Genomic DNA, 22,305 nt, shown 5'->3' on the forward strand with positions numbered 1-22,305 from the left:
CTCCTGGATCCCTTTCTTCCTCTTATCTTACAGGTCTGCGATTCATGAGACGACGAAACAGACGCCAGCCCTCATGCTTACTGGAAGAAATCTTCGACTTCCGTCAGATTTAGAGAAAGGCCCTGTTCCTGTGCAAAGACAGCATCAAACAGATTATGCCTTTTTATTACAACAACGTTTAGAAGAAATTCATCACTTTGCTAAGAATAGAATTTCTATGGCTCCAGATAAATTGAAAACTCGTTATGATATTCGAGCCAGAGATTTAAAATTTAATCCTGGAGATTCTGTCTGGCTCTTTCAACCTCGAAGACAGAAAGGACGCTGTCCAAAGCTACAAACAAATTGGGAAGGCCCTTGCTCAGTGGTTAACCGGATAAATGATGTTGTTTATAGAATCCGAAGATCTCCTCATTCGCGTCAGAAAGTGGTTCACTTGGATCGTCTTGCTCCTTTTGAAGAGGATCAACCTGGAACAGTCTCTCCAAGACCAGGGACATCCTTCGAGGTTAGATCTTCAAACGAACACCCTTGACGACTGTGATCGACTTGACCTTCTTTACAGTCGGTTATCGATTGGGAGAAGAATTTACCTTTCGGAATTCATTTGAGTAAAACTCGACCGCTTACGATTATTATTGAAGGAAATATCGGATGCGGAAAAACAACTTTCACCAAGAGGTTTTTAGCAGATCGCCAGGTCTGTACACTTTTAGAACCTCTTGAAGAATATCGAAATGTAGCTGGAATTAATCTTCCAGATTTGATGTATCAGAACCCAGATCGTTATTGCTATTATTTTCAACATTTCGCTCAAATGGTTATGTTAGATAGACATCTGCAGACGACTTCATTGCCTGTAAAGGTGATGGAAAGATCGATATTCAGTAGCAATTGTTTTGTAGAAGCTCGTCGAAGGTTAGGTAATTTTCGCGACTGCGAATCTCATTTATTGACAAAAAATTTTGATCTTCTCATTCGCTCGTCTGAGCTCAGAGTAGATTTGATTGTTTATCTGCGAGTTTCCCCAGAAACTTCTTTTGCTCGAGTTAATTCCCGTTCTCGTGAGGAAGAATCGAGTATTTCTTCAGAGCTACTCAGAACTATTCATGAGGTTCATGAAGATTGGCTAGTAAAACAAACCTTTTCTTCTTTGTTGGCTCCTGTTTTGGTTATCAATGCAGAATCCACAGCCGACCAAGTTTATTCTAATTTCTGTCTTGCAATGACACACGGACAAAGTTAAACCTTTGAATTTAATATTGAAAGAATTTTATTCTCAACAAAAAAAAAAAAAAAAAAAAAAAAAAAACAACTAACTATGATAACTAAAACTTAATTTTTGAAATTAAACTACATTAACGGGAAATGGCGAGTAATATTTAAAATTTTCTTCATTTCTTCCTTTACATTATCACATCCCTCGCATCCTTCCGTTTTTTTTACTATGTCAAAAAGACTTTGTTTGCATGAGCGACATAGCGCTTTTTCTTTGAGAAAGGTCAGATGAAGGGAGACTTCTTGTAGAAGAAATTCGGGTTTAGAGCTAAAAAGAAATGATTGAAACAAAAATTATTTTCTTATAATTTATTTGTGTTACTCGATATGATGAACTCACTGTGACTCAAAGCAGCTTTGGCATAGGAAGCCGCTTCTTCCTTTTTCAGAAACTGCGTTTAGTTGGCCGCAGGACATCTCTCTCCATAGAGAGTTAAAATAATTTGAACTTTCTATTTCGCTAAGTTCTTCTAGATTTTCGAAAAGGAATACTTTTACCAACATAGCCGCATTCATCGAAGTATGCTCTTTTGTATCCATTTTTTTTTGAAAAAGAACTGTTTTTAACGACTACTTTTCTTATAATGATTTGTTATTTCTGAGTTGCTAATCAATTTGAAATTTGTTTTCTTCAATTGTTTCCTTCTAGAAATTTCTTCTTCAGAATCGAGTTTTGTGTCGGATACGCTTTGGTTTAATAATGTGAAAAGAGCCACGATTATTTTTCGAGATCGATGAGCGATTGCTTGATTTTCACATTTTATCGACCTTAAGTGTCAGTTTTTGTGAGTACTTTTTCAGGTTATTTGACACAGCCTTCTCCTTCCAATCTTCCCCGATTCCTGAGGATGACTGGTGGACTTATTTTGAAGAAATACACGGAAATGATTCAGATAAGATCGTTTCTTTTCTTTTGATTACATATTCAATTTATTTTATTCGTGCATTTTCCCAAATTCACTTAGTGAATTTGATTAGTTATACCATCACTCACGTTTGTCCTTCCAAAACTCTAGGGTGTGCTGTTTCTAAAGAAGACTAGGACCAGTCACCCATCTTTTTCCCTGTTTCCTGTATGAATTTTCGAAAAAAAGGAATCTGTCTCTATCCTGTTTGATCCCGGAATTTTCGGTTCCTGCCTCGATGATTCCACCTGAACCTGTTTCGTTCGGACAATCTTTCATGAAGATACATAACACTTAATAACACTTACCTTTATAAAACAAGGCACATGAATTTTTGAGATTATTTAACGCTCAACTATCTGCTCAAGGTTTTCTGTGGTTTACCTTGAGACTGTGGGCAAATGCCAGATAGTAAAAAAGGGAGTTCTTAAATTTTTAGAGCCACAGCTCCAACTCACCTTTGAGCACTGACTACTAGATCACCTTTATAATTGTTTTAATTTTCCCGAGTCGGGACGACTCTTTTCCTCGGGGGGGAGTAGTGTTACAAAGGGTGAAATCACCCCTTTTGCCCCCTCTTTAATGATTTAGTAGTCGGCATAGATAAAAGACGTTTATAAACTTCTTATGTCTCTAAAAAGAATAAGGTTGCTGCGCCAACCAACATTATTGTAAAAACAGTCTTGTTTCAGACTTTAAACAAGAAACACGTATATTGCATTAAAAGCATTTATCACGATATTTTTGTTCACGCCTTTGATTTGATAATAAGTAAACTCGCGGATCCATATTTTATTAACGTAACGCCCTAAAACGTTACAATATATTTATACATATATATATATATATATATATATATATATATATATATATATATATATATGTTGTGACGTGGATTTTTCTGCACCTCGGTCACTCGGAGCAAATAACCGGGAACTTGCTGCGTGCACAATAATTTGGCGTCCGCGAGGTATCCTGACCCTGAAACAATATCGCGAAATTTGTTGGGCGCCTGGCGTGATCAACACGCCTCGAAATCGGTAATACGACACACCGCGACCATATGCTCGGTAGCTCAGTACCGCGGAGAGGGGAGTGGTAATTTTTGGGTCGAGAGAATTGCAACACAAGTAAGCCAACGCGTGATGTGGCTAAATTACTATAAAATTCCAATGGTATATTTCTCATCAGCGATAATACAAAAACAAAAAGAAATAAAAATAAAAATAAAAAGAATGATAATACGACCACGCAAGTCGTCCTTCGCGATTCCAAATACAATGTTAACTTCTATCCAAACTAAATAAGAAAGAGAGAAATACTCCAAATAAAAAAAAATAACAACAAAAAAAAAGGTGAATAAATCTAGGAGACCTCTACGGCCTACGTGCGCTAGTCGCCGTCTTAATAATACCCTAATTCGTAAAAACCAAAAACAAAATCGGACTCGATGCGCTGCTCGCGAACGTCCTTTACACAATGGCGCTGATCGCCAACTTAATACTAACTGGTACTGCAAACAAAAAGAGAAAAAAAATAACTAAACTGAGGCGAGGCTCGTCGCGACACCCGCGATCCTCCTCTAAAAACGCATATTTTTATCAGCGCGCACCCGAGCTCCACTTCCTCGGCGACGGCGGGACGCAGTCGCGAATTCGAATGCTCCCCGTGACTGCTCGCGACCTAAACGAGAATGGAGGATTTGCCGGACGAAGTGAAATGACCCCGTGTAACGGACTTCGGTCACACTCAAACTCGAGACAATAACGTCTCGGCTCAACCCGTGGCTCGACTCGATTTTCTGGATCCCCCGAAATTAACGCTACTCCCTTGCGCGCAACTCAGGCTACGGTCACCAAGCAAAAGAATCGACAAACGAATTTCGAGTACTTTTTGACACGCAAACTCCAAAATGGCGATCCTTTATCTGATCAGCCTTTACTCAATTACGCTCGAAATTCGATCGCGAGAATATCAGCAGCGCTTACCGCTCCACATCCAGTGGACGAACTCCCCTACACCCTCGTGACGGTTCATCGCCCTCGTCCTCGCAATGAAACAAGCTTTCACTGGCGCAAAACTACCGCAAACTCTACCTCGAAAACAACTCGACTACCTTGTTCACTCGCCAGGACTAGAGTGATCTCGGATGGTCGCAACGCCGATCTCGTCGCGCTAATTTTTCGTGACGTCATCACCCTAAGAATGCGCAACAATCGATCGGTCATCGATTTAGGGGATTGCGCAACTTGCTGCGCACCTGTCGTCTCTACGCGGCGCAGAACTTAAGGCTAGATCGCGATGTCGTCTCCCGCGCAGCTCTACGTAGTCCTGGGGTTGGGCGGGGTGGTGCTCCCTCGTCGCTAGCTGGTGCCTCGCGGTTGCCTTGGTTGGGCGTAAGCGGGGCGAGCGGGGAGGCTGCGGCGCGCCGGCCGCCAGCGGGAATCGCGTCCGCCTTGGATTCCCGCGCTGCAGGGATCTGCGTTGCCTCCCCCTCCGCAGCCTCGGTGTCCTTCCCGCGAGATCTCCGTGGTTTCGCCTTGCCTCGAAAGATGTTCAGCGTCGGAGTCGGTCGCTGTAGGGTAGCCGGTGCACTCAAAAAAAAAATAAAAAACAAAAGCCTGAAATATCTGGGTCGCAATGCTCTATTTCGTCCCTGTCGAAGCTCGGGTGCGTGACTCCAGTTCTGGCGCTCTCTAAGATTATTCCGCGACTCGATTTTCTAGACCCTGATTCCGGGATCTCGCCCAGGGTTCAGGGAGTCTATTGTAACGGGCAGGCCTAACCGAACTGCCACGTTACAATGTATGTGTATATAATCGATTGCGATGGAAAATTACAGTAACAATTATTGAGGTCACAATGAGTACCTGCGTTTTTTGCAGAACAAAGCAATCAAAATATCGTGGGCGATCATTTCACAAGTGAGTATACAACGCTGAAGCGTTCTGCAAATGATAACTTGCAGAGGTCATGTCAGCATACGAAGTATTTACTAATTATATTTAACGAGTATTATTACGTACGAATCGTGTCGGTAAAAATTCACAATATTTGAATTATGAACCGATCTTATTATAATTGAAATTGAAAACTCGGGTATTATTGACTCAGGGATTAAATTATACTTCGATGTGTAGATTACTCGAGAAAGATGTGTTGCGCCTTCAGCAGTGGTTAAAAGAAATAAAGAGGAAGGACTGGAAGCCAAACCGAAATAGCACAGTGTGTTCAGCTCATTTTACAAGTGACTGCTTTGATAGGACAGGATTCCTAATTACATTGAATAAGAACAGTGTACCAACTATATTTGACAACCCAAAATCAGAGTGTTCATCTCGTCACCGATTAAGATAATATAGACGTGGCTATACATTCTTCAAGTAAGTACCGTTACTCAATGCAACATAACGTGTGAATTAATAAATTTAAACTTGGCTTGTTACGTAGGTTCCCATTGGATGAACCTGATATTATGAAGCAGTGGATCGCAAATATAAACATTGGACCGTGGTCTCCTTCAAGTGATAGCTTTCTGTGTTCCGACCACTTTGAACCCTCTTACTTTCAGAAGAAAAGTAAAAATTATGTAACTCTACGCAAAGGCAGTATTCCAACGTTATTTGGTAAGATCCGAAACTATTAATCCCTTCTAGGTCCGAGAAAACTCAGTGTGCATAAAGACACGTCGATGTGATGCACTATTGCGTCAATGCCATCGAAGCGGTTAATTACCTACAGATTATAAAGTGCTCTGTTACAGAAAAATCGTGTGTGACACATTTCTGTGTATTTCCATTGTCGTTATTTATTATTAACTCATCTGTAGGTGAAAACTTGCAGCAGACCGAATTTCAGGATGAATCCGATCGGCCCACCACAGTGAATGTAACCAAATTACATGATCACCTACACATTTGTACCTGATTTGCATGCTCAGATATGTACATCTTTTTTATTTTCTTTTGATTGTGCTTGTAACTTTTTTTTCATGCGAATGGATTGTGGATTGATACTACTAATTATATTACGGTTGTGGTTTATCGCACGCAACTCTATAAAAATGCCTTAACGTTGCAAGGTGTTCGTTATCTGATAGCTAGTAGTTCGACCGAACCGCGTGGAAGGTGTGGGTCGCTGAAGTCGAAGATGAGTTTGTTTATTTTTGAGTTCATTTTACATCTTATTTATTTTATTTACATATGTACAAGTTAGAATAATGGTTGCCATGTGATAATAGGAGAGGTTTGTGTCCTTTTAAATTGTGGTGGAGGCTGCAGCGAGGATGTCGGGCGTCGAGGGGGGTCGGTCTCAGTCCTAGGTGGCGGCGTGTACCGGCTCTCTGGAGAGCTTGGTGGTGTCGGGGGACGGCGGTTCTCAGTCGTCTTTACCGGAGACTCCCACTCACTGTCGGTTGCCTGGGTGGCAGTCGACACGAACGAGCGCTGCGGCTCGGGAAACGGGGAAACTGGAGCCGAGGTGCGTCTGTAGTAGCTAGGTGATGTCAGTCGAGCTCTCCGTACATCCCACAAGGACAGTAAAGGTCGAAGCACATAAAATTACAGAGGCCATGGGCAGAATGCAGAAGCCGTAGCGCATGCGCAATTGCGAAAGTCCAGTAGAGCCATATGGCTTCTGCATTCTGCCCATGGCTTATGGATTTTTAATCTACATAAAAATCCATAAGCCATATTCCATGGCATAACAAACACAGAAGCGTGCGTGATTGTACCACTGTTGATTACCTGCAACTCAAAAGAATAGGATATACATTTTAACAGACAGGTAGGCTCTTTTATTGTTCAATAATTAATGTAGGTAAAATTACATACTGGACATGGGTGTCAATATTTCGTCTTTTGTAGATACAACTTTGAATCCTGGGCAGTGTAACATTTTAAGGTTAGGCGGATTTACGCACATGATTTCTCCAATTCATTTTTTGGTCAATTATTAAGAACAATATCTTCGTTAATGTTTTGTTCGATATATTAATCTCAGTATTTTATCTTGGACATTCTACAGTTTAAGTGATTTTTACAATTCAAATTTTTAATATAATTATATTTTTTGTTTAGATTGAATTTCGAATCATAATGAATTTTTATTATAGGAATGGATGACTCTGATTTATTGTTAATTTCCTCGGTTTATCTGGGAGCAATTTTGGTAAATCGCCGAAGAGAGAGAATACGTCGGCGGCGCAGACGTTTGTGGGTCCGACCAATTAACATGCGCAGACGGCAGCAGGGTGCTTTCCACAATCTCTTTCAAGAGTTGAAAACTGATCCGCAGATGTTCTGGAAATATGCTCGTATGACACTTCCATCATTCCAGAACTTATTGGATATTGCAAATCCAAGTTTGTTAAAAAGAAGTCCACGTGCTATTAATCCTGAACAACGACTCGCTTTGACGCTACGGTATTAATTTGTATAAGTCAAGATGTAATTCTACGTGGATAAATAAGTATAATACAATACGTATCCATTCAATATCGTCATATGTATTTTTACCTTTCAGATTTTTAAGTGGAGACAAAGTTCCTGCCATAGCGTTTGCTTATCGTGTTGGTCTGTCAACAGTGCATAAGATAATCAAAGAGACCAGCGACGCATTGGGGAGAGTTCTTGGCCACAGATATCTTCAAGCGCCTTCGAAAGAAGAATATTTACAAATTGCTGAAGGCTTTTGGCAACTATGGAATTTTCCACATTGCTTGGGGGCGATCGATGGTAAACATGTCGATGCACAATGTCCGCCCAACTCTGGCACTCTGTACTTCAATTATCACAAGAGATACAGCGTAGTACTGATGGCTGTATGTGATCATAATTACAAATTCACACTAGTTGATATCGGCTCCGCTGGTAAGAACAGTGATGGTGGAATTTTCGCAATTAGCGACTTGAATCCTGAAAACCGGCAGCTAAATATCCCTGAAGGAGCCAGCAAATTGAGCGGAAGCGACATTCAAATGCCTTATTTTTTCATCGGAGACGAAGCATTTCCTATCGGTAAACATTTGATGAGGCCTTTCACAGGAAATTATCTTGGCGAACGTAAAAATATCTTCAATTATCGACTGTCTCGAGCACGGCGTATAATAGAAAATTCGTTTGGGATTTTAGCTAAAAAATGGGCAATTTACAATCGACCCATTGTTGCGATTCCAGAAAATATAAATAAATATATTTTAACAACCGTGTGTTTACACAATTACATCCGCCACCAAGAAGGTGACAATATTCAGTTTCAAAACAACGATGAAGTTATCGAGAATATCGAAAATGGGATTGCATATGCAGTAAACGTAAGAGAAACTTTGAGCAATTATTTCTTAACACCACCGGGAATGGTAAATTGGCAGTACGATTATGTGACTAGGGGGCAAAATCTAGACTAAAAAAATTAATCGACGTACGACTCACTTGTATATTATATTGTAATATTTATTGCTGGTCCCGTTTCACTAATAATATATACCATCAACAATAACATATTATGCGATACTTAATCTTATTAAAAGGATTATTCTTACATCAGTTTGTAAGTTATTTCCACTATTCATAAAATCACTGTTTTTTTTTAAGTTTGAACACTGCAGGTAAGTTTGGTGGTTAACTGACTTAAATAAAAATATAAAATTAAGAATAGAATCTCTTATACATATGTAGAAATTATCGTAATGAGAAATTTTCAACAGGTCTCGCCTTTATATGATAATGAATTAATGAAGAAAAATATTATATTTATATGATATGACTTAACATGATAATGCCTTTGACTAGACATGATAATTTTCAGTTTTTAATGTTTTTATAATCTAATAGTCACTCACACAGCCAATTAAACAACGTTTAATTCCACCTGACCACTTTGTAGACAAACTCATCCAAAAGTTCTTTCTCCATAGCAAAAAAATATATTGGAGAAAAACTATCTAATCTTTTTTGGGGCTACTATTCTGCCATAAAATTTTCAGGATTTCTCGTTTTTTATTGATTTTTTCATCCTCCTTCATTCTATTCAATTCTGTCACAATTAAATTGCCGAAAGAATGGTCGTGATCGTTACATGTTTGTTCAGGTTTTTTCTTATTTACCAAATGCGCTGTAACTACCTTATTAAAATTAATGAAAGATGCTTCAAATTCATCATTCTCTGCTTCTTTTTTTTTAAAGTCTTTTTTTATCGTTATATATGGATTAAATCTGCCCTTCGTATATGATGGTGGTTTCTTGAAAGTGTTGGGAGTTTCATGTATTGTGGGTGACGCTAGTGGAGACTGATATGATGATTCATTCGACGTGGACGCTGATCGATTTTCAAACTCGTTCACAGTGAAATCTGTTGAAAAAGACGATGATGATGACGCTTCCTCAAAATTCATCACTTCGGGTGTCGTGCATGGAGTCGGTCGATTTGTTGATTCCGATACATTGATGATATCTTGTTGCGATGAACTGCTGTGGATTTCCGAAGTGAAATCGCCTTGCTGCTGCACCCATTTTGAGATTGCCTGATTTCGACTCTCGCTTTGCTGATGAGTTGAACTGAATGGTTGTGTCATCTTGACATTGCTGACCGATCTGAGGAGATATTTAATTCAATTTGTAGATCCACAAGAGTACAATTTTTTACTAATATGATGTAAGAGTCTGCAAAATATAAAGTTGAGAAATCTCACGATCGAGTTTTTACGAATTTATCTATAAATCGCATGGCTTCGAAGTGTACGAATCCTCGCCGTTGAGCCGCTCCACTTCCGCTCTTATTCTCAGTATTTTTTTTTTTTTTTTCTTTCGAGTAAGATTCCCTTAATCGAGTCCAACGAGTGGAGCAAATTTGAGCTGTAATTGAATTTATGAGAAATTTGTTTAAAAACATTTATTGCACAATAGCATAGCAGTTTTTCAGTATTTGATCTATTTTTTACACATCGAGTTATTTTTGATAAAGGATCAACTTAAAAATGATGAATTGTGTGCTTTTGTGGAAGTTCATGAAGTGATGTGAGTGTAGTACACATTGATAAGAATTATATATTACAAAGAAAGTGATAGAGATGCAAATCACATTGCAAATGTCTGCAAGAGAAATCTGTCATTCGAATTCAATCATCGACCTTAATTTAGAGTGAGCAAGGTTGCTCATATAAGAATACTTCATTGGCAAACAAAAATAATACTGACGAGTCGCATTCAAAACTCCGGCTATCTCCACCCAGGAGTTCTCTTTTTTAATGGCATCGCGGTAGTCTTTGCAGCTTGTATCGTACAGATGCGGATAGCTTTTAACCGCATCTATCAAGATTTCATCAAAACCTCGCTCTTCTTGATTTTGCAGTACCACTTGAGGATCCAAATTTTCTTGCATTCCACAGTCTTCGAAATTCCTTGAATTATTGCTTCGTCGACAGTAATCCGTATGATCGTTGTCCATGTCTATAACGGCAAGATCTGAATATTCATATGGAATATAAAGAAAATCATCATACAACCGATGTATTGTAATAATTAGATAATAAATTATTCATGTGGTAAATTTGAGTTGGAGAAATCATGCACGTAAATCCGCCTAACCTCAAAATGTTACACTGCCCAGGATTCAAAGTTGTATTTACAAAAGACGAAATATTGACACCCATGTCCAGTATGTAATTTTACCTACATTAATTATTGAACAATAAAAGTGCCTACCTGTCTGTTAAAATGTATATCCTATTCTTTTGAGTTGCAGGTAATCAACAGTGGTACAATCACGCACGCTTCTGTGTTTGTTATGCCATGGAATATGGCTTATGGATTTTTATGTAGATTGAAAATCCATAAGCCATGGGCAGAATGCAGAAGCCATATGGCTCTACTGGACTTTCGCAATTGCGCATGCGCTACGGCTTCTGCATTCTGCCCATGGCCTCTGTAATTTTATGTGCTTCGACCTTAATACAGCTGGAGGTCGGGTGAGAGGCCGTGAAGGGATATCGATAGGGTGCAGTACCCAAGGAGCAGGAGGGTTCGAAGCTGCTATGTTTGTATGTGGGCTGGCCGCAGCCAGATAAACAGGATCCGTCATGCAATCAGTCTGCTGTCCGGTCTGTCTTCGAACGTGTCGTAGTAGCGTCAGTCACACGTCGTAGTGGCGTAACGTCGGCGTAGCGTGGAAGCGTAGGTAAGGCGTGGCGTTGTAGCGTCAGCGTCAGTAAGGTTGGTCAAAACGAGGTGAACCCGAAGTGTCCTGCCGATCGGTCTGATCGGTCTGATCGGTCGTCTCTTATTGCAGCCTCGGTTGGTCTTAGGCAACGGGAGACCACGTTGGTTGCTTACGCAACGCGCTCGGCTGCGTGGGTGGCGTGGGCGGCGCGCGTGACGTCACACTTTCTTCTGGGTCGCGTGATTAGAAAGTGTGAAAGGCTCGTTGCCTCGCGTGGGTTGGAAAGCGCGCGACCAACGAGTTGCGTTCACAATGTTGTTGTGAACACAAGGAATGTTCTATTCTTCATATTTTTGAATAAAGTTTTTACTCACCCAATTCGATATAATTTAATTCAAAACTTTTTTTACATGTCTTAAGCTCCACTTTGATGATCAATGGATGGTGAATGGATTCTCTAACGGTTGAATTAGTGTTATACAAATTTTTGAATAATCCGTATGGAATTCAGTCCAGCATAGGATAAAGGATAATGGACGGAAACTTCTTAGAATTGAGGACTCTTTTGAACATGAAGAAAAATGACGCTTAAATAAAAGTTTTTCGTCATATTATTCAATGATCTTTTACACCATATGATTGTAAATAATGATATACTTTCGAAAAAATGATTTGTTCTTCATTTAATGTATCAAACATTATTTTACTCGTCAAAAACTTTTTTGTGCGACGAATATATCGTTAGATCCAAATAGCATGTAGTACGCAGTTCAAATCTAGCGAGCATTTTGTGACAACTTTCTGTACGAGATGGCGTAAATTCAATTGTTGAATTGGACGCACGAGCTTACACGTAGAGTATACGGTAATATCCAATCCAGTGTATATAATATCAGTGGTGTCTTCACCTGCCTTCGTGACCTCAATGTCGCGTTGGGGCCGATTTCGTAACCTTTGAACTATTCCTCCGTAGCGATATTCTGTAGACGAGATTCGGTAGCTAACGTTATCGTTAACCGCAATTATCGACGAGCGTTGCTACGAACGATTCTGTAGGTAGAAGATAGCGATGTTTATCGCTGAAGTGTAGCGCTACTTCGCAAAAAGTATCGCAAGTTTTATTTATCGAGGGATCTCGGAGGTCTTGACAGTGTTTAGTGACGCTTGATACACATATTTGTGAGCGATAATTTAAAAAAGGAACAGGCGCGCGTATGGTTATGTACTCAAGTCTTTAAAGCATTGTGCAGTTATTGTAAAATTATTATCGTTATATAATATTTTTTCGAATAAGTATAATATATTTGTTAATTATCGAATTAATTATTTTGACGTACATGTGGAAATGTACATCTTTTGTAGGTTATGTACTCTGGAATGTTTTACTATTAAATTGCAGCATATGATATTTTTCAAATCTTGTATAATATTCCACGTATGATGACTTGTGGAAAAAATTACCAATTGCATATACTGTAATCCTCTTGGTAGGACAGAATGGCAGAGGGGCAAGAAACTGAAATCTTCAGCCGTGACGACTGGTGGAAGAAATTCGAAAATATTGTAAAATGTATACTTGATGCAATTAAAATAGAAAAGCAATCAAATCAAATTCAAACCTCAGTTTATTTCAACTGCAAGACATCGCAGGTAGGGAATATACAAAGAGTACCACTAAATATCTCTAATCCGGAGTTAATTGGGACGGAAAGCTGCAAGAATCGGCCATTTTATTACACCTGTAGGACTTTCCGCCTCAGTGACCTCCTTAGTCTAGTGACCATAAAAGTACAATGAATGCAACTTCGCAGAAATTGTAAAAGCGAAGAGATCAACCATGTCTGTCCAGTGTTTTTCATAGTGCATGACGCACAATAAGACTTGTTTTGATTGCTTCTAACCCTTGGGATGAAAGCGATTTCCATGCAGCAGCCGGAGTCGTCAGAGTAAATTAGGTGTATGGTATTGGTAAACAAATGGAAAAAGTGATTTTCAATAATAATATATATCGATCGATAATAATTCGATGCAACCTCAGGCGCTTTCCGAATTAGGTATTGAACGATGCTGACATCGTGGAAACGCCATATCAATTAATTTGTATACATTCGTGTGACTGATGCCACATTTTCACGTGTCTGGAGTGGCTTGGGACGTATGTACAATACATACACTTTCATTGTTCAATTAATCATTATTTTTGGTTCTTATTGTGAATATTGACAATAAATGAATATATCTATAAACCTAGAAGCTAAAAGTATTTAGTTCTTTTGTTCGCCTGTAAAGACTTCGAAATTCATTTTCTGGGATTATGAATGAATTTGAGGCATTCCGCAATCTTCGTCGCATTCTCAATAATCTATTATTTCGATTTGGCATAAAAAATACGACCATGCAATTATATTTTATTTCTCACGACAAACGTTCAATGATTGTGGCTTGTTAGGTTAACAGTTAAGGCTGACGCCGACTAAAGGCCAACGCGCATTGCACCGCGGCGAACGGCGGCGATCCGCGCCGAACGGCGGTGAATTTTCATTCTCCACATGGTTTTTTATGCAAATGCGCGCATTGCACAGCGATAACCGGCAGCGAACCGCGCCGAACCGCTGTGACAATTTGTGCGCGTACTACCTGGCGGCGATACGCGGCGAATTTTGATATTCTCACTATGTTTTCTTATGCAAATGCGCGCACTTTGCCGCAGCGAACAGCATCGAACCGAACGGCGGCGAACGAATGGCGGCCAACCTCTGTAGAAATCCATAATATTCAAGTTTTTGGATTTCATGGATTTACATTTTTGTTCATCTGATTATTTTGTAAGTTCTATGCAGAAACCTTTCGAATATCTTTGTTATATGTATAACAAAATTAGTCTTAAAAAATATCAAGTGTTGATTTGTGTAAAATGCATCCGTGAAAAAAAATTTTCACTGTCTTTTTTCTGACATCAATTCTCACGTATCCTGAATTTTCCTTCATAACGCAGGTATTTGAATGATGTAGAATACATCAGTAATTTTCGAATAGTGTTTTGAATCGTTTACTTTACGAGGAAAAGGATTCCACTTCATAAGTTGTAAATTTGTCTAGATTGAATCTTAAATGATGTATGATATTTCACTGCAGGGTTGATATTTTCAGAAAAACACACTATTTAAGAGGATGCTGTAGTCAGTCTACCGACCGCGTAAAATTTCACTCATTTTGACTTTTATCGTAGCCTACGCACAGCTGACGCGAAAAAACTGCAGTTATCGTCATTTTACATGCAATGCCAAACACAAATATCTACAAAAAAACTTATTTCGTGTAACAATAACTCCTGGCGTTATTGTCACGTGAAACAAAAGAAAGTTTTTGGATATTTGTGCTTCGCATTGCATGTTGAAAGGTGCAAACTAGCTTTTTTGCGTTAGCGGTACGTGGGCTACAAAAACAGTTGAAATGCGTGAAATTTTACGCGGTCGGTAAAGACTGACTATAGCATCCTCTCGAAAATCTGTCCCTTTCAAAAGAGAAAGATCAAATAAGACGCATTTCATTGACATCGACGACTTGTGGTATAACATTTTTCTAATGAAACTTTCATTTTTCGAATTATTTAAGAAAAGCGCTTCTTATTTAAAAAAAATGATTCAAGAATCGTAAAAATAAAGCCAAAATTCCGAAAATATTCATTCACATTTTGAATAATGTTTCAGTTCAATAAGGCTATGAATTTTACGATGCCTTTATCAATTCGAAATTAAATAAATTATAAATACTGTAAAAATTAGATCATCTTTCCGTGGGTTCTTCCATTAGAATTTATGTGAAAAGTCACATAACAAAAATATCACTAGTCTCATTTGGTATTTCTGTGACCTTCTTTAAAATAGGTGGACCCTTTCCTTAAAAACAAATCAGAGTCATTCAAAAAACGATGAAAATTTGTACTAATTGATCAATTTCAAGTAGAACTGTCGTTCTATTTTCGTCATTTCGCGTCGATCTGAGTTGAAAAAAACCTAAAACACAACTGGTGGATAGGGTCTTTTGCTTTTACCTTTGATATATACGTATGTATGTATAATTGTATATATTTTTTTGACAATTCAATTTTTTAATGACAAAAAGTCGTATCGATTCACATACGATCTTAAGCTTTTCACTTTTTAAGTTGTCGATTTCAATTTATTTATGCGTTACTGTCATTTTTATAACCGATAGTGGAAAAAAGATATACGACGTCTTGCCACTAATCAGAAAAGCTCACCCACTCATTGTCAGATTTTTGGGCAAGTTTCTTATAGGATCAAATCTCTACAAGATTATTCAATTTTTTCATATTTTTGATGTGCTTGGTTTTCGAGCAATCAATTTTTGAAAATCGTCGCGGCGATCACTGGTTTTCCAATCGGGTACTGTTCCTCAACAACATGTCGCACACTGGCACAATACTGAGTCTAGTTCTGAATAGTCTTGAGGCTTGAGGAGAATAATATTTTCAGATTTTTTTGGAAATTTGAATTTTCCTCTTTTTGCGATAACATTCAGAATGTTGCATCACAAGAAACCACGGCTCTACATTTTTATAAACCTTTCACACGGAATTCCATATAAAAATTTAAAGGATTTTAAACCCGTGCGGAAGTTATGCCGGACTTTCATAATTTATGGCCATTTTGATCCCGGTGAAATTCTGATAAAATTTAACGATAAACAAACTTACCTGTTCGCGGTATAATATACTTCGTGTTATGTATCCAACGAATACTAATGTGTCATCAGCCTGCCATTGAATAGTGCTTTTTTTCCATGGTGCAGTGGCCCGAAAATATTTGTAAAAAGGGTACCTCGGGTTAAGATAGGTCAAATGCCCCCGTCACGAATTTCTGAATTTGTATGATTTTATGGTTGGTTGGGACCAAAAACTAAGGTACGTATGATCTATACCTCGCGAACCCTTTTTCCACCCTCTAAGGGTCGAAAAATGTGGTGGTTTGGATTTTGTTTTTCTCAAACCATAGAGGTGAAAAAGCTGAAAAAATTCATGGTAGTAGAGAACATTGGTACTTCCGTCTCAGAATTTCTTCAGACTCTTGATCCGCCTATAAGCTTTTTAAAAAAAATATTTCAACTTACAAAGTGGATTTTCATTCGACCAAAAAAGGGCTGCGGAAAATTTTATTCCACCATATCATTTGTATGGTTGAATACTACTTTCATGAATTTTCTTAGATTTTTAAACCCCGTGCGTCATGTCTAGAAATTCAAATTTGTGATTCATATGGACATTTTCATATCGAAACAGACTTTTAATGATTCTACATGGAAGGCTTCGTACAAAGAACATAGTTCATTACGCCACTAGGGACAGAAGTAAGCGATTTTGATGAGGGTGAAGTTTGCTGCCCGAGCGAAGCGAGTAATTAACTCTGTAAAGAATGAGATTTTTTTACATTTTACTCGAAATTCCCTGCATCGAGAGAGATTTATTTTTTGACATGATCAGAAAAAATACTTTTCGTCCCGCAAATTTACTTTTCTCCCGCAAGTTTACAAACAGTATGACGGAATCAAATGCCACTTTGTCCAGCTCCTCAGGTCAATAAAGTGGCCACGGTTCAGTCGAATATAAAATCCTATATGCAACACGGGAGTAAAACCGATGATTCCCTCGGGCTTACTGCCCTCAGGAATAATCTGCGGCTTTACTCCCTTGTTGCATAATGTACTACTTCGCGATTTGGTTTTGTTGCGGCATTTTGTTACTAATTTTTGTTTCACAAATCTTTGCTTCTTTCAAATCGAATAAAACTTTTGAATTAATCTCCCGAACGAGATGAGACAAAATGCAGTCTTTTCGTCATTCAATGCCATAAAAATTCAACCCCCTGACTTTCTTTGAATCTTCAGGATTGCATTTTTGTCTCATCCCGTTTAGATAATTGCTTCAAAATTTACATTCGATTCGCAAAAAAGGAAAATTTGAAAAACAAACATTAGTAACAAACTGCCGCCACAAAACCAAGTTGCGAGGAAATTTTTTTTTTAAATGCTAAATCTTTTCTTCAAAACGTTTTCTTGCATAGAGAATTTTCGTGATTTTTTTTGATAACATTAACATGTCAAAAATGAATTTAACAAGTAAAACGTATTTTCGAGGATTTAGCAAGAACCAAGCGTTTTTGATGTCTTTCCTTGGGCCGCTCTCACGGTTAAGCTATTGAAGATCGAAAAGTGCCACTACAAACTTTCTGACAGTAAATTTTATGCTCTACAAGATTGGACCCACACATTTTTGCTCTATCTCTAGCCGTTCTCCTGGCGTTTGCGGTAAAAGTGCACGTGGCGCGAAAAACTTGCATTTAATTTCCACATTTTCGTTTTATTTTGCTAAAACACGCAGGCGTGAAATCACAATAATTGAAATTCTTATTATGTACGTCGTTCCAAACAGTTTCCATATTTTTTCATGGACTTGCGATATAATGGAATGTGAGGCCATAAAAATCGCTCATTGACTGGGCTCTTGATATCTCGTGTCTAACGGTATAAGGTCGTGTGTGCCATTATACGACCTTTTACCATGCATAAAGGTAAAAGGGCGTATTTTTTTTTTTGTATTCACGCGAAAAACATGAGATTATGTTCAGAAACGTTGAAATTGAAAAATTGATCAAATAACGGTAAAAGGTCGTAAGTACTGTCGGTTACGCCCTTTCATCCCTAACTTTCTGAAAAAGCACTACTCAACTAATGGTATAAGGGCACATGTGCTAACATACGCACTTATATCATTATCATAAAAGAAAAATTCGAAATCGAAAATCAAATTTTTTTTTCTTCAATTTCGATCTATCTATGCATTTCAGAGGTTTTTGAAGCGTATACAAATAAAAAAAAAGTGGCGTATACGCCCTTTATACCATTATCTTCAATAATTTTTTTTTCAAAATTAAAAGTTTTGAAAATTCATTCAAATTTCAATTTATTTATGAGCTTCAAGGGTTTTTATAGCGTTTGTAAGGAAAAAAATCAGATACGCCCTTGTAGGTACTATTATCTCTAAATTTTTTTATTATAATAAAATTATTTTTCAATACGTTCGAGTTTTAATTAATCTTTGCGCTTCGGATGTGTTTATAGCATTTGCGAAGAAAAAGTAATAATTGGCGGATACGCCCTTATTCCGTTAACAAATGTAATAAAACCAAAGTAAAGCTAGTGATAAAAGGGCATATCCGCCGACATACGACCTTTTACCTTTATTTATTTTTTCGTCTAATTTTAATGCATCTATGCGTTTTGAATATTTTTATAGCGAATGGCGCAAAAAAATATATATATATATATACGCCCTTTAACCACCAAAATCGCATTTTTGGCACATACGACCTTATACCGTTAGGCACGCGATATAGTAGCGGGGACTTTTTCATCGCCTACTCGAAGTGAGTGATTTAAGAACCGAAACTAAACAAGTGAATCTTCCGAACAATTGAGAATCAGTCAATTATGTTGGTCGGTAACCTTGGTAAGTATCGTAGTGCCGCGGCTTGGGCTCAATAGCGTGCATTGCGTCGCTTGCATACTTTCTGTTCGAAGAACTCTGTGTATAGAAATCTGCGTTGTGTATCATCCAGATACCTGCAATGGATGAAGAGACCTTGATCCTTGTTGAAAAGTACAAACCATTGTACGATATGTGTGACGCGCGCTACTCGAACCACCAAATTAAAGAAAATTGCTGGAACGATATTTCAAGAGCAATGAAAGAATCAGGTAAGTTGTACGAAAATTGAGTTTATCATCTGATTTTTGTAAGTATGGGATTACATTTCACAGTCATTATAAGTATTATTTATTTCTAAGGAAATGCAGAATAGAATTTGATGGTCTATCGTATCTTTTTATTCAGTAAAACTATACATTTCACCTTCAATTCTGCATTGAAAATGTAGTTTCAAGTTATCACACTTGCGTTCAGGGTTTTTTTTTTTTGTCAAAATTGCGAAAAAAGTAGGTTTCATTTTTTCATTTTCATTGCATTTTGACATCAAAATTTACACGACTTTGACGACTCTTGTGTAAAATTGCATTAAAAAAATTGAAATAAAAACTGATTGAAGATACAGCTGCCCGTGTGAAGCGTGTTTTTGATTGCAATAGTATGCGATGTACACGATGCTGGCAAACCGCCCTTCGGAATAAAAATTAAAGAGCACAATAAAAAAAAAGTTGAAGTAGCGATGCATTGATAGTTATAAAACTTAAATTAATAAAAAATTTACAAATTATGATGCTACCTAAAAATGTGCAGTTAAAATTTGAGGTAAATCCATCAGATACCTTTATTACGTCTTCACCGCAGGTTCTCAGATTCGAAAAGACGCTTTGCACCAATAGCGGTATGTCCTATGATTTGGATTTTTTTCCGAATAAAATTCCACATGCAAGTGAAGGCGAACGGTTCAGAAGTATAATTTCGTGGACAATGTTCGTTAGAGTATTATTGAAGGGAAAGAGCGAACAATTTAAAAATATTCAGTGACTGGAATTTTTTTCAAAAAAAGTTATGTACATTCAAGATTACGTTAAACATTTTTGATTCCACGTCGAACCATTTCGATTTGCCAATCGACTGAGCCTGCAGCAGAATTAAAGTAATCTTTGAACTTATCTCTGACCGCTATTGCCTCGGCAGTCGCATTCCCTCCGATGTTTCCCATAGGATTCAAAGTGTAAGCGCCAGAGTCATGTACACTTTGACGAATCGGAGGGTCATCGTTCATCAAAAAGTTGTGTAGGCAACACGTTGCTAATATAACACTATCCACGTGCTCTGGACTTAGTTTTATTCTTCGTTGGTAAATTCGAAATTTTTGAGTTGAAATTCCGAAAACATTCTCGGAAATTCTATGAGCACGTGAAAGTCTGTAATTAAATATTTTTTTTGATTCGTCATTCGCCAATTGTGAACTTGGGTATGGTCGCATGATATTTCTTTTGAGTGGGAAAGCCTCATCTCCAACGATCACGTGTGGCAATGGTACATCATTTCCAGGCAGGGGTTTGTCTGGCGGCAGGCACAACGTTCCATTTTCCAGGGCTTCTCCAAATGCACTCTTCCCAAAAATTCGTCCATCGCTATTCTTTCCATAAGCCCCAACGTCCACAGCAATGAAGCGGTAGTTTGCATCTACGAGTGCCATGAGCACTACACTAAATGTTTTTTTATAGTTGAAATACAACGAGCCGGTATTGCTAGGCGCTTCTATAGTGACGTGTTTCCCGTCCAGAGCCCCGATGCAATTTGGGAAGTTCCATCTGGTAAAGAACATATTCTCTATCGATTTCCACATCTCCGTCGTGGGTACCGGTAAAACTTGCGGAGAAAGCCTTCTCCAAATCACGTCACATGTCTCGTGAATAATTTCTCGGACCGTTGTGTCTCCCAAGCGGTAATTAAACGCTATACTCCTCATGTAATCTCCTGTTGCCAAAAATCTAGAATCAAACAATAACAGTCTACATGTTTATGCATCCTAGTCAGAGAGCAGAGCTCTGTTGAGACAACTGATAGTGAACTGACTGAGCCAAACATGATGATCAAATATGGCCAAACGAGTTTTTTTCCGATTGAACAAATTGCAATTGGTATAGAATAATCAGTTCAGTAACCTGTGCTGTCAAATAAAAAGCGATTCATTCGATCGAACTGAGGATAAAGCAGAAATAATTTTATTATTGAAATATAATTGGTAAAATCAATGAATCCTTTCTCATTATTTATGTATTGTCAATTCTATGTGAAAGAAATCAATTAGTCAGCCGGATCTTCAATTCTATTTTATACGTCGGTAGACAAAACGTAATAACATTTCTCGACAGGTAAAAGGTTTTTAAAATTGTTAAGATTTAATGGAGTAATTTGCAGTGCGGATTATTTGCATGTGAAGCAAAAAGAAAAGTCTCTGAAACATTCCTAGCGTCTTAATTTTCATCGCAGTAAATACATTTTTTTTTCACATACACCTAGTATCGCGCATAGACTACAATATCCAGTACTGATTTTGAGATTCAACACCTTTCACGACAATTTTTTTTTACATTTCTAACCAACTTTTACTAGGGTTCCTCCTTATCTTTAGGCTTTCGCTTTTTCGTCCCTTATGTATAAAAATGCACCTTCTAAATATTTTTATGAACCCCTGCGTCCATACGAAGTTTTTCCGTTCACTATTCGCTAGCCTAAACCTATACGTCATAAATCTAAAGGTACTTAGTTCTCCGAACAGTCTTTCTCTCACTCTACCTGTAATGTTAGTCTCAAACTATCGTCGAAACTACAATCTTTTACAATGTTTTTCAGTGGAAGATTGCAAGGATACGTGGCGTAAGTTGCGTGATGCATATCGAAAGGCAATGAACGTACGAAAAACTAAAAGTGGACAAGCTGCAATTAAGATTAGGCCTTGGAAATATGAAAAACAGATGAGTTTTTTAGCTTCATATATGGTGGACAGAAGAACACATTCAAATTTTGAAGAGCCGAATGGTTTATCTTCAGAGTCACGAACCACTACCCCAGAGGATAATTCCCCATCTTTGTCTATTGAGGACAATAATGACAATAATGCAGACGATAACGATGTGTTAAATCTTCTTAACGACCAAAGTAAGGATTTTTTTTACAGTAACTAAAAATCGAACCTATAATTTGAATCTCTTCCATTTTTTTGCTTTTTGCACGTGAAAATATCTGATGCAACAATAGTACATTTCTAAACGAGTATGGATAAGGTTTTTTGACGAGACGTAAGGTTTACGGCACGAGCCGAAGGCGAGTGCTGTAACACGCGAGTCAAACAACCTTATCGATACGAGTTTTGAGCATAATTTTTCATCACGAAAGCCAAGAAATCGCGACAAAGTTGCGATTTTGAGGTTAGAGTGCTGAAAAACTATTTTC

General features: G+C 38.0%; 3 protein-coding genes and 1 long non-coding RNA gene across 8 annotated transcripts; 1 reads left to right on the top strand and 3 right to left on the bottom strand.

Moving 5' to 3' along the window:
- Window positions 1–1,459: 1,459 nt before the first annotated feature.
- Window positions 1,460–1,801, bottom strand: LOC124300383 (uncharacterized). Its single transcript, XR_006907204.1, has 2 exons — window positions 1,619–1,801; window positions 1,460–1,546 (listed from the first exon to the last, which is right to left on the bottom strand). It is a non-coding gene; the product is annotated as an uncharacterized LOC124300383 (long non-coding RNA).
- A 4,943-nt stretch (window positions 1,802–6,744) lies between these two features.
- On the top strand, window positions 6,745–8,723 carry LOC124300381 (protein ANTAGONIST OF LIKE HETEROCHROMATIN PROTEIN 1-like). Of its 4 annotated transcripts, none has more exons than XM_046754441.1 (4): window positions 6,745–6,968; window positions 7,049–7,085; window positions 7,262–7,606; window positions 7,707–8,723. In XM_046754441.1, the coding sequence occupies exons 3-4, from the start codon at window positions 7,299–7,301 to the stop codon at window positions 8,587–8,589; spliced, it is 1,191 nt and encodes a 396-aa protein (XP_046610397.1). In that variant the 5' UTR covers window positions 6,745–6,968; window positions 7,049–7,085; window positions 7,262–7,298; the 3' UTR covers window positions 8,590–8,723. The 4 variants fall into 4 exon arrangements, with proteins under 4 accessions (XP_046610397.1, XP_046610395.1, XP_046610398.1 ...); XM_046754439.1 differs by having other exon boundaries at window positions 7,297–7,606; XM_046754442.1 differs by lacking the exon at window positions 7,049–7,085.
- LOC124300382 (transcription factor Adf-1-like) lies at window positions 8,618–11,126 on the bottom strand. Of its 2 annotated transcripts, none has more exons than XM_046754443.1 (4): window positions 10,886–11,126; window positions 10,379–10,630; window positions 9,874–10,036; window positions 8,618–9,775 (listed from the first exon to the last, which is right to left on the bottom strand). In XM_046754443.1, exons 2-4 carry the CDS (start codon window positions 10,626–10,628, stop codon window positions 9,127–9,129), a joined length of 1,062 nt encoding a protein of 353 aa, XP_046610399.1. In that variant the 5' UTR covers window positions 10,629–10,630; window positions 10,886–11,126; the 3' UTR covers window positions 8,618–9,126. The 2 variants fall into 2 exon arrangements, with proteins under 2 accessions (XP_046610399.1, XP_046610400.1); XM_046754444.1 differs by having other exon boundaries at window positions 10,379–10,645.
- Window positions 11,127–19,927: 8,801 nt separating this feature from the next.
- On the bottom strand, window positions 19,928–20,818 carry LOC124299510 (uncharacterized). Its single transcript, XM_046752765.1, has one exon. It carries the CDS (start codon window positions 20,816–20,818, stop codon window positions 19,928–19,930), a length of 891 nt encoding a protein of 296 aa, XP_046608721.1.
- Between the last annotated feature and the right edge of the window lie 1,487 nt (window positions 20,819–22,305).

This window comes from Neodiprion virginianus, chromosome 3, assembly GCF_021901495.1.
Source record: "Neodiprion virginianus isolate iyNeoVirg1 chromosome 3, iyNeoVirg1.1, whole genome shotgun sequence".
NCBI lineage: Eukaryota > Metazoa > Arthropoda > Insecta > Hymenoptera > Diprionidae > Neodiprion > Neodiprion virginianus.

Excerpts from the sequence above, each read along its gene's own strand:
- LOC124300381 (XM_046754441.1), top strand. The coding sequence starts at position 7,299 with ATGGATGACTCTGATTTATTGTTAATTTCCTCGGTTTATCTGGGAGCA. Across the intron at positions 7,607-7,706 it reads CGACTCGCTTTGACGCTACG|ATTTTTAAGTGGAGACAAAG; the intron begins GTATTAATTTGT and ends TTTACCTTTCAG.
- LOC124300382 (XM_046754443.1), bottom strand. The coding sequence starts at position 10,628 with ATGGACAACGATCATACGGATTACTGTCGACGAAGCAATAATTCAAGG. Across the intron at positions 10,037-10,378 it reads CGGAGTTTTGAATGCGACTC|CTCAAATTTGCTCCACTCGT; the intron begins GTCAGTATTATT and ends ATTCAATTACAG. Across the intron at positions 9,776-9,873 it reads AAATTCGTAAAAACTCGATC|ATCGGTCAGCAATGTCAAGA; the intron begins GTGAGATTTCTC and ends ATATCTCCTCAG.
- LOC124299510 (XM_046752765.1), bottom strand. The coding sequence starts at position 20,818 with ATGAGGAGTATAGCGTTTAATTACCGCTTGGGAGACACAACGGTCCGA.